This window comes from Maylandia zebra, linkage group LG18, assembly GCF_041146795.1.
Source record: "Maylandia zebra isolate NMK-2024a linkage group LG18, Mzebra_GT3a, whole genome shotgun sequence".
NCBI lineage: Eukaryota > Metazoa > Chordata > Actinopteri > Cichliformes > Cichlidae > Maylandia > Maylandia zebra.
The window spans coordinates 6,758,514-6,770,359 of record NC_135184.1 but is presented as its reverse complement, the minus strand read 5'-3'; the positions used below and the strand labels follow the sequence as shown (position 1 = coordinate 6,770,359).

General features: G+C 41.3%; 2 protein-coding genes across 2 annotated transcripts; one reads left to right on the top strand and one right to left on the bottom strand.

The window, feature by feature from the left end:
• Positions 1-42: 42 nt before the first annotated feature.
• LOC101472089 (gap junction delta-4 protein-like) lies at positions 43-1,484 on the top strand. Its single transcript, XM_004565565.2, has 2 exons — positions 43-97; positions 382-1,484. Exons 1-2 carry the CDS (start codon positions 43-45, stop codon positions 1,482-1,484), a joined length of 1,158 nt encoding a protein of 385 aa, XP_004565622.2.
• Positions 1,485-8,041: 6,557 nt separating this feature from the next.
• LOC101487122 (frizzled-8) lies at positions 8,042-10,882 on the bottom strand. Its single transcript, XM_004565532.4, has one exon. It carries the CDS (start codon positions 10,607-10,609, stop codon positions 8,864-8,866), a length of 1,746 nt encoding a protein of 581 aa, XP_004565589.2. The 5' UTR covers positions 10,610-10,882; the 3' UTR covers positions 8,042-8,863.
• Positions 10,883-11,846: the final 964 nt, after the last annotated feature.

Here is an 11,846-nt window from a genome sequence, read left to right as displayed (position 1 = left end):
AAGTCGGACTTGCCAGTTTAAAAGAGGCGTTGAATGAGGATGATGGGGGCAAAAGAGATATTCTTCATCACTATAAATCAAAATGTGTCCTTTATTGGTAAGTCGGTGTGGCAGAATATTCAAATTAACGAGTGAAATCATTAAAACGTTTTCATGAATTATTTGTGTATAAGCGGGTGCTTTATAATGATTTATCACTCTAACACGACAAAAGGATTTCCTGTGACAATTTACTGTTGCTATTATTTTTAAATTACTAACATTAATACATTATATGCTTATTTAGCTGTATTTAACTTTACTTAAAAAATACAGCTACTTATTAGGCATTGAAAAGATTTGGTAGCACATATTCAGACATATTCACCATCTTCATTACAGGCAAAACCTGGTGGGTACTGATGTTGGTTTTCCGTCTGCTTGTCCTCCTCCTGGCCGGCTTCACGCTCTTTAGTGACGAACAGGACAGATTTAACTGTAACACCATGCAGCCAGGCTGCTCTAACGTGTGCTTTGATCTATTTGCTCCCGTCTCTGTCCTCCGTCTCTGGCTCTTCCACCTTACTCTTCTCGGTCTTCTCCATTTGATGTTTGCCACCTACATCATGCACAAAGTTTTGTCATGTCCCTATTTTGGAGGTTTCTACTGGGGCAGGAGTCGAGGAGGCTCGCCTTGCAGCGAGAATTCAGAATCCTCGAGAGAGTCGTCCTCGCATAAAGCCCTGCTTCATGACCTCCCACTTGGGAGGTCATGCGTGGGAGCGCCACGCTTCTACGGCGCTTACTTCATAGTTATAATTCTACGAATTCTTCTAGAAGCTATTTTTAGCGCAGCCCAGTTCTTTCTCTTTGGTTTGTCGATTCCTAAGAGTTTCCTCTGTTATGAGGCTCCCTGCACATCTGGAGTTGAATGCTACATATCCAGACCAACAGAAAAGAACTTAATGCTCAACTTCATGCTCTGCGTTGCGTTTTTATCAGTCCTGTTAAGTTTGGTTGATTTGGTGAACTCTGTGAAAGCAATGCTGAGGTGGAGGAGGAAGAGGGAGATGCTGATGGAGGAGATAAGTAATAGAGAGCAAAACAGCATGTTTAGAGTGGCAACTGTGACAGAAGACACTGATATTCTTTTAACCAGACGATCCAGCCCAAGTGGAAGCTCAAAGGTGAATGGCCTCAGAGATGAAAAACCTGCTGATGGAGTTGTGGCAAATAGTGGACTTTTTCAAATGAAGGCGAGTGTTGGGACCACGGTTAGAACTAGTGCAGCTAATGACAAGAGGCCAGAAAATACAGATGGCAAAGAAGTGAAGCCTCGGTCACCCACAAGCACATCAGTGTCATCTCACTTTGCCCCTCAGCACCACTTAAAACCTCCACTGTTCTCTCAAACAGACAAGGAATCACCAACGAACCCCAGAGCAACAACACCAATCCGGCAGTGCCGTAACGACGGCTCTCAAGACAAGAGAGCATGGGTCTAATTGGCTGACCGTGGCTGTTCATTATTGGCCCTGCACACACATTTACCTCATTAACAAAACCAAATATTTTGTTAGATGTGAATAAATAAATTCTTCTTTACCAGGAAGTTCTGGGAATTATGGACTAATAAAATTTACAGTTGATAAAATACTGTAAATTCTGAAATAGGGACCTCATAGCGAGAGCCCTGCAGCTTCCTCCAGCTCTACAGAACTTTATTATCTTTTAGCATGTTGTTTTGATTTGATGACCACTCCACTCTCATAAAATGTGTTTATCCTTTTAATTTTGCAGAAAAATAAAGTTACCAGCTAGAAACCTAAAGTTGTTTTTCTACTAATGAATACAGATATTGTTGGAGATTAACACCAGAGCTAAAAGGAGAAGGAAAACTGTCCTAACCATGCTGTAGTGCTTCTCTATACATGTAAACACAAATGCTAACTAACATGTACATCATGCCAACATTAAAAGAACATAATGTGTCAGAGTTTTGCTTTACATTTTCTTCAATTTCCTCCAAGTGGCTCAAAATCATTTAATGCTGCTTTAAAACACACAGTGCAGATTTTGTATTTCAGCATGTCAAATGTTACATGTTGAGCAGCTACATATTAGAAATAAATACATTTCTTTCATGACAAAAAAAAGCTAAATTCTAAGAATCAAAGCCATCTTGATACGACAAAATTCACTGTTAACACTATGAAACAGTCATGGCAGGTCTGAGCATGTTTAATTTTACACCCTGAGCTATTTTTGTTTCATTATGAGAAAAGGAGGCGTTCAAAATAAGTAAGGAAAAAATCCCCGACTGCTTCATCGAGGCTGACCTTAATAAAGTAGCGGTAACAGTGCTCAGCTGTTGTCTGGATTACTGTGTCTCGCAGTACGTCTAGCAGCCACAACCAATGCACACCAACCTGACTTCTGACCTCTCATATGACCAGCTGATGACCTAGCCATGACCTGACTTAAGCTAACCCTGCTCAGGTTACATCAGACTTCAGCCTAGTCACCTCCATCAAACAAGATCAGCTCAACATGCAAAGCAAACTTTTACATTTTAACGTGCAGGTCAGGGAGTGCTGCTGCTAAAAAGATGAAATAATGCCATCATGACACATTAGATCTATTCTTTGCTTTTTTCTGAAAGTAAAGGCGCACAGTTTGTTTCTAATGAAGGAGAACATCAACAGAGTACAGGAGTAGTTGATGGGCAGTTGATGAATGTTTTCTGTGAATGTCAGGCTTTACATTGCTGTTGTTTCATCATTTGAGTAATCTACTCTCTCCCGTGAGTAACTGATTATTTGTTGTGCGTCTTTTATTATTTGTCTCACAGTAAGAACTGTTGGTTTCTTTGTGCACTTAGACAATTTCTGTGTGAAGTCATTTTTAAACACAGTTATGTGACATTTCCACCATATAAATATCTAAACTTGTGCAGAAAAACAATACTTTGATGACTTTCCATCCATCTTTATTTGCTCATCTAATTCAGATTGGCAGCCTATCCCAGCCCCATAGGACAAGAAGCAGGGTACACCCTGGACACGTTGCCAGTCTGCCACAGCGCCAACACAGAGGGGCACTCACATTCACGCCTATGGGCAATTTAGAGTCACCAGTTATCCTAAACTCCTAGAAGCTGGAGTACCCACACGCAAAGGCCTCATCCTTTCTGTGGATTTGAACCCAGGACCTTCTTGCTGTGAAGCAACAGTGCGAACCACTATTTTAAATTCAAAGAAACATTTACTGTCCATTGTCATGCAGTAGTTCTATGTAATTACTGAGCTCAGTCTGTTTAAATCAGTGACTGTGAACAAAACAATAGAGCACCTACAGTGTTGCATGACTCCTTAACACATGCCTCGTGCTCTTCTCATTGTCCTGCTGTGCTATTTGGGGCAGCTAAAACACAAAGCAGTATTAGGAGGCTGGCACGTCATCAGCTGGGTGCTCTGACAAAGGACTGCACTGTCACTGGTGTTGCTTCACAGGTCAGACCAGCTAATTAAAAGATGTTTACACACAGAACCTTTTACAGAAGTGTCTAAAACTCCATAAAAATGTGATTAAAGCAAAAGTATGTGGACATCTATGCATTATGCTGATATGTGATAGCTGGACATCTCTTATTTCCTTACTGTAGGCATTTCTCCAGATTTAGGAACCTCGCTGCACACAATTATTCTCACTCAGGCCCAACAGCATGGACACTGTCATTATGAACTTTGCAGTCAATGAATTTCTTCTCAACCAAATCAGGGAAGCCATGCACAGAACTTTATCAATGGAAACCCATTAATGTCTTTATATACTTCTGGTTTTGGGTTCAATGTCATGGGTGATTATTTAATAATTACAGCTCAATGATTTTCTTTAATAGTTTGCTGATTACTGCTTTTACTGCCACCTTCTGGTCAAGAAAGGAGAAACACAGCCAACAGGACAGAAAGGAGTGAGCGTCAATTCAATTTTTTAACTCAACTCAGTTCAATTTAGTTCAACACCTATAAAAGTAAATCATATACAAGACTGTAATGATTGATAAAACATAACTAATGCTTACATTTCCATGTAAGTGTGATCCATTATTTCTTTGATTAAAGCTCTGGTCAGTTTCCATTTTTTAATAAAAAAATAAATGCATATTTCATTCATTGTTAAATGTTTAATTCTGAAACCAAGTTCTTCTTTTGTGGAGTCTGTGTTGTATATCAGTACAAAGCAGAGAATTAAGAGTTGACACTTAGACTTCTCATCGATCCTCAGCTGGAGTTGACGCATCAACCTGCGAGCGCCTCCGGTGTTATAACGCGGTCGGATCTCATGGGTGACAGACGGAGGAGATTGAGAAGTAAGAGGGAAAACTCAACATTGACCACAGCAGCACATCAGAGAAGATGTCAGAGGCATCAAAAATATTGATCCCTCAGCACCCTTCTCACCTATGAGGATGTAGCTGAGATGAATGGGAGGATAAGGTTGTCCCTGATGACTATACAGAGAAAGAGAAAATCTATCATGCCCCCTTTGATGTTCTTGATACAGGGATTGGAGCGTAAATAAATAAATAAATAAATAAGAGAGAGAGAGAGAGAGACAACGAGCCTATGTGAAGAAATGTTGAATAGCTTTCAGGTGTTTTCTTACAGTAGCTGTGGCTTCTTGTCTGCAGATTAGCTTATTAAAGAGCCCAAGCAGAAGACAAAAAAGCTCACGAATTAATTTCAGCAAACACATGAAAATCTTTTTGAAAAGGAGAAAATGTTTCAGCCAGCATTTCCCTGGCTTGTGCTGTGAGCAAAGCTTATGCTTTATGTACATCATTAAAAAGGACCTTGATGCAATTATCATTTCTTCTAAAGCATAAACACTTAGAAGCCCCTTTTCTAGTGTCTTACTAAAGCGTTATTTGTCATGTCATTTTGAATCCTGTTTATTATTAAAAATCTTCAGTTTGTTTCCCAAGTTTGCGTTTTATTTATTATTTCAACCCTTTTGTTTTATCTCTGTTGTAGGTTGAGTTTTTTTTAATTTTATTTTATTTTTTACACTTGTAATCCTGCATTTTCAGATTCCTGGTGTCTGGTGTTCCCATGTTCTGGTTTTCTCCACCTCTCTCATCCCCTTATGTGTATAAGTAACCTTCTCTTACCTGTGTTCCCTTGTTGCATCGTACTGATTTCCTGCCTGCCTCTTTCCCTCTGTGTTATCTTGCCATTTGCATTGTTTGTTACTCTGCATCTTGGACTCTGTTTTGGATTCATGTTTGTATTAGAGATCCAAAAGTGCTAGCACCTACACTTTTTAAATGAACCATAAACTTTACGGCAAATGCCCACATCAATCGTATTCTATTAACCCTGGTCATAACTCTGATTTTCAAGTGAAAGATAATCTTTGCTCACTCTGTCCCTGCTTGTAAGAAAAATGAAAATAAAATTAAAAATTAAAAACATCTAAAACAAAGTGGATGTTTTAATCATTAAGACATTTACTGGAGGAATCCATTCTGCACAATCAGATATGTCCAAAGCGATCAAGTTACAGCTAATAATTATTTAGTGGGCTGATCTTTTTGCCCCTGCATGCCAGACAAATATGACCTCTGACCTGTGACCTCTGCACCCTTCACCTCGCATAACTTGACATGTAGGCATTTGCGATTTTAAAAATGCAGGTAGAGTAAACTTGATGGGTCTTAATAGCATTTATGTAATCCTGTCAAAAACTACACAGATAAATAAAAAACATTCACTTTTACCTAGTGGTATTAAAAATTATTTCTTATAAGCTTATTAGAATATCAGTGGGCTAATTTTATGACACTTTAGAGCTTAGAAAGCAGGTTTTCATTTGGCCACATTGGCTTGTCAAACTTCTCATGCAGCTATTTATTATTATTTTTAAGTCATTCATTTTCCTTAAACACTTCTTTTCAGAGTAATGTGGCATTTGTTCTAGCATGCTCCGAGACAGAAAGCAGTGAGGTCCTCCGTCCATCACAGACCTGTCAGTTAGCACTGTTTGCTTAAGACTGCATTGTAAATCAGCCCTGACATGACAATGGTTGATAATGAAAGCTAAATGCTCTCCCCCCAGCTCTGTATACTCTATGAAATTAAAGGTTCCTATTGCTATGTGACCTTTAACAGCCCATATAAGCCATTCAGACATCTTAACATGATTTATTCCCAACCAGTCAGTTTGACATCGAATTAGGTCATTATACAAAGACTGCATTCACGAAGATCCTAATTGGAGGAAACTAAGACGAGTTGGGCTCTCTGGGTTTTACCAATAGGATCTGGCTGTGATGAGCTGAACTGGCAAGTCAGCATCTTGTTTATGTTAGAAGGAGATGGATCGGGCACGACCTCTTGACCCATTTCCTCTGTTGATTTTTTGCTTGTGGGCTTAAGGGAGCATGCCCAACCCCCCTGCCACAACACAAATATACACACACCACGGGAAGAGGAAGCAAACTTGTCTCATGCCTAACAAGTAGTGGCAGAGCAATTTGTTCTGAGACAAATTGAAACATGTCAAAATGGCCTCTGTAGGAAATAAGTGATTCGAACTGATGCCCTGTGTGCAGACAGAATCAGGTCACTTAAAAGCCATTTAATGTTGGAGTCAGAAATGTCCATATGTTTACCTAAAAATAGTAATAAAACAAACCCCATAAACAGAATAAACACCTATTCACAAAAAAATAATAAATAAATCACTGACCACTTAATAGGTGAAGACAACTGTTCTCCTTATTTTTGATTTGAAAAGTCGTAAAATATGTATTTAATTTAATTTTCCATATGATTTGTGATGTATGGAAACTTTACAGCTTTAACTGGGAGTGTTTGGGGAAAAAGGAAATGGAAATTTTTGAAAGGATCTTCATTAAGATGACAGATTGTTTTTAGAGGCATTATCTTACATAAGAGTTGAGCCTTATCTTCATACTCTCAGATTAAACGAAGGTTTTTCAGGCTTTATGTTAAATTAAACTAATTTGTAGCTGCTACTGTTAGTTTTGTGCTTTGTGAGTCACTGATGGCTGACAGCTTTTAATAATTTGACCAGAAGATGGCGGCATTTTATTATCGTTTCCCTCGTTCTTAGCGAAGTACAATTTCCCCCCCAATTTTGAACACATAAGGTTTTGCTGTAACATTTGAGTTTATGAATAGCGTGTGGATTTATCATGCTGGAGAACAGGAATCATTTTTTTCCTTTTCCAAATTATGGACACAAATAGAACCACAATGGGGTGATGATGTTCAACAGGATAAGCGGACCACACACTGCAGAGACGTGATCACGATGGAGAGAGTTTCAAATCTGTCTCTCCTCTCTGACGTCTTAATTAGAAGCCTCGGTCATCACATTTGTAAATGATCCATCTTATTAAGAGTTATGGGAGCCTTCAGCTTAAACCTCTTATAATAAGCATTTTTTGTCCTGGCTTAACAGACGGTTTCTTCTTTAACTTCTGATGGCCAAACCAAAAATAACACCGGGAATAACAAATGTCCCTCTTCCACTACCGCTGTTCCAAAAACGAATAACTGAAGACTGGGCGATCTATGTGGGATAAAGTAAAATGTGAGACATTAAGCTCGACAGAGAACAGAAGTCAACAGTTAATAACAAATCTTAAGCGCAGGGGGCTTTAAACTAAGAAGACCACCTGTAGTTTCACCATTGCCGTGCCGATATTGTTCTCCTCGTCTCACAGCATGTAAATCTGCAGCACCAGGGACGCTTAATAGAGCTTATCCCACGTGACTACAAAAGCAATTTACATGTTTTAGTTAAATATAAATGAAACTACAGCTGTCATAGTTCAGCCATTGCGCACAGAGATGCTGAGACTTTAGCACCTTGCGCACTCTGCTCATTAGTCTGAATACTGAGATGCTGCTTCAAGGCATGAATTGCATCAACAACTTAAAAACAAAAACTTAGAAATACACAGTTTGACAGTGTCAGATTCCAGGAGAAACAAGTATTGAGAATAACCAGGAAACATGAGTAAACGTTCAATAAAAGTTGTTTTATTCTCAAAATAAAATCTTCTATCAAAATGGAAATTATATATATTTACAGTCTCGTAAAATTCAATGTACAAATGTACAATGTATGTACACCAATAATTATATAAATACACTTTATGCGCAAATGCAACCCGTACGAGGCAGTATTAAGGCATTGATTAATGTACGCATAAATCCATCTTGTAGACAAAACAGCCCAGCAATGGCCTCATTTCTAGCAGAACAGTCTCATTGTGAATATTGTGTTTAAGACACAGCGGCTCTTTGCAGTGAGAATAAGGAGATACTCAGATATACCACATAACCTATCGACAAGGGGGATCTTGTCAGCTGTGTGCATTCAATTAAGCCCAGATAAGACTCTGCATTCTTCGTGCCAGGTACATTGTTCTGCTGCTGGCAGTCTCATTATTTAAAGAGAAGCCATTAGGCGCTCATTAATGTGCTAATTACAACACGCTGATGGACAATCCCAACACAATTAGTCACCCCTCCCCCTCTCAAACCCTCTATTCAAAACCCCTGGACGTCACTGGAAGAAGGCAAGGGAAGAGCACTTTCCATAAGTCAAACTGATCTAAGTTTTATAAGCAAACCGGAGCATAAATCCATTAAACTTTCACATTAGGGGAGTGCTCAGGAACAAAGCTTGACTTTAACTAGCAGTTTGGGGACTGACGTTTAATAATTTACCCATTAAAAACAAAACAAAAATCATTCTCTATGACACATTGCCCCCAGAAAGCTGGTTTTAAGTCTTTAGTGTCAAATGACATGAGATTGGGCAACTGGGCGTCCAATCCACCTGATCAAACCCGGGAAAGTGGCATCTGTTTGGGGCAGGAGACGGAACTGGCCGTCCCAGACCTCCAGGTCAGTCCAGTGCTCACGTCACTGTACATGGAGCCCGCTGAGGCTTTACTACCCCAGCAGCACCGCGTGCAAAAAGTCCTCCAGGAGTCCAAGGTCTTCCCGGACCAGATCCAAGCTCCCGACGTGATACCCACCAGGAGGCACATGAAGTATTTCAGCATAAACACAGCATAGTCTGGCCTCTGCCTGTTCGGGTCCGTCATGCACGTACAGTTGTGCGTAATTTCCCACGTCTGCCTGTTATGCTGCTCGTAAAAGTAACACGCCACTATGACAGTGGCCGGGACTGTATATAAAACAGTGAAAACTCCTATCCTGATCATCAGCCTCTCCAGTTTATCAGTTTTTGTGCCTCCTTGTTTGATAACACTCCTGATCCTGAACAGCGAGACGAAGCCGGCCAGCAGAAACATGGTACCGATGAACAGGTAGATAACCAGCGGTGCCAACACAAAGCCCCGCAAGTTGTCCAAATTCTGGTTGCCTACATAGCAAATCCCGGCTACGGAGTCCCCGTCCACTGAGCTCAGAGCCAGAACCGCGATGGACTTCATGCTGGGAATGAGCCAGGCGGCTAAATGAAAGTACTGTGAGTAACTGGCTATTGCCTCGTTACCCCACTTCATACCTGCAGCGAGAAACCAAGTGAGGGACAGAATCACCCACCAGATCGAGCTGGCCATGCCAAAGAAGTAGATCAGCAGAAAAACGATGGTACAAAGAGCAGGACCAGTGGTTTCATAGTGAATGTATTCTCCGCCGTTTTCTCTATTGCAGGCAACTTCTTCGTGTCCAGCGATCAGTCTGACAATATATCCAACTGACACGAACATGTAGCAGGCGGAGAGGAATATGATGGGGCGCTCCGGGTACTTAAACCTCTCCATATCAATTAAAAAGGTCGCCACAGTTGCAAAAGTGGAGATGAAACACAGAACCGACCACAGGCCGATCCAAAAGGCAGTAAAAGTCCTCTCTTCTGGTGTAAAGTAAGGGTTGTGGCACGGAATGGCACAGTTCAAGATCTGTCCAGTTTTAACGCGGTTGTGCAGAGGGTGGCTGTCGCTGGTAACGGGCACCATGGGCGCACGGCAGAAGCATCCCGTTTCACACGTAGACGCTGCTGGTTTGTGCTTACCGGGGATCCCACGACCATAGCCGCTCTTCTTCTTGGTGTTGTACGGCTTTAAGGGTCGGTTGGTTGGCTTCGCCACCACAGGAGAGACAGTGGTGGTCTGGCTGCGGTTGTAGTCCATGCACAGCGTGTCCTGGTTGCCTTGTTCGGGCAGCAGGTCGCATCTCATCCGGTCTGGCCACGGGAAGCCGTACTGTCTCATGAGCGGCGCACATCCAGCTTTGGCCCGCTCACACACACTCCTGCACGGTGGCAGCGGTTTCTTGTAGTCTTCAAGGCAGATCGGTGTGTACATACTGCAGAGGAAGAAGCGCAAGTCGGGGGAACACTTTATTTCCACCAGCGGCCAGAACTGGTGCACTTCCAGGCCGGCTTCGTCCTGCGTGTCGTGTTTGAACTGGTTGGGCATGTAGGTGTAGTTGTAGCCGATGCCTTTGCACAGAGGTACGGAGATCTCCTGGCACTGGAGCTCTTTGGCAGCCAAGCAGCGCGTTCCGTGCAGAACCAGGGTTAACAGCACGCACCATCCCGGGATGCTCCTATCCATCGTTGTTTTCTGTGCGCGTTTTGTCCTCCAAAGTCAGAGCGAACTTGCTTTTTGCAAGCAGGCTGCAAGTCCAGTTAATCCAGGAGAAGTGCCAAACTCATGCTAATGCGCACGCAGTTTGCGAGTATGTTTAGTACGTGTGATATCCAACACAGGCGTTTTACTTTCTGAAAATCTGTGGATACTTCCAGTCTACCCTCCCTCTCTCTCTCACTCCTTTGTGTCGGTGCAGCACCGCGTCTCTGCCTGCATGCTCTGTAACACACGGGAGCATTTGGCTTTATACGAGCTGGAAGAGGACACTCCCTCAGCCTGGGCGGAGAGGAAGAGTAAGTCAAGTCAATCAAGACTTCCTTCTATAGGTGTTTGTTTAAAATGTTCACCCTGGTGGAAGGGTTATAATCACTTTGCCCTTGTTTGCACTCCCCCAAGAGACACACACAGACGCAGAGTCACAGCGCCCTTTACAAACAAGGAAAAGTTATCAAAAAATAAATACATTATGCAGGAATGTAAATAGGAATGCAGACAGCCAACTAATAGGATACAAATGAACTAATTAGGGTGTGGACTTAATACATTAGTGCCTGTTCTCTTGGTGGTGGGTTGTAGGTAAAAAACACTTGACTCAATCATTCATTTTCTCAAAAATGCAACATGAAATGAAGGAGAAAACTAAAATGTTAGCTGTTTTTTCTACTGAATTTATAACGTCTACCTTCAAATGATAAGGAGCATCAAGTGCTGTAGTGATTGCCATTACCAAAATAGTAAGCAAATCAGATTCTCAGCAGACTCACAGGATTCATCTGCAGAGGATGGAAATATTACATCTTGTACCTACACAACACCAGATCACTTTATTCTGTCACAGCTCTTAAGTTAGAATTTAAGAATGCTACTTTAATATCTGGGCAGTTTCTGAAAATTAGCTTTTTGACTAATTTCACAGGATTTCTCGGTTCATTAATGTTGTCAAATTAATGAATTAAACAAAAAAATATGGCTGTCTTCCCCCAGTGAAGCCTGCTCTGTACTTTAGCTGGTTTTCATTGACAATCTTTCAAGTTAATCAGTGGATCAAACATCTTCCAGTCCCAACCTATACAAGTAGGAAAAAAGAGCTGTCATTGCTGCTGATGATACAGCATATTCCCAATCATCAGTGCCTGATCCATTCAAATTTTAACTTGTCTAAATCTAAAGAGAAAACAGTTTTGCTCATTCGCTGTTTAAA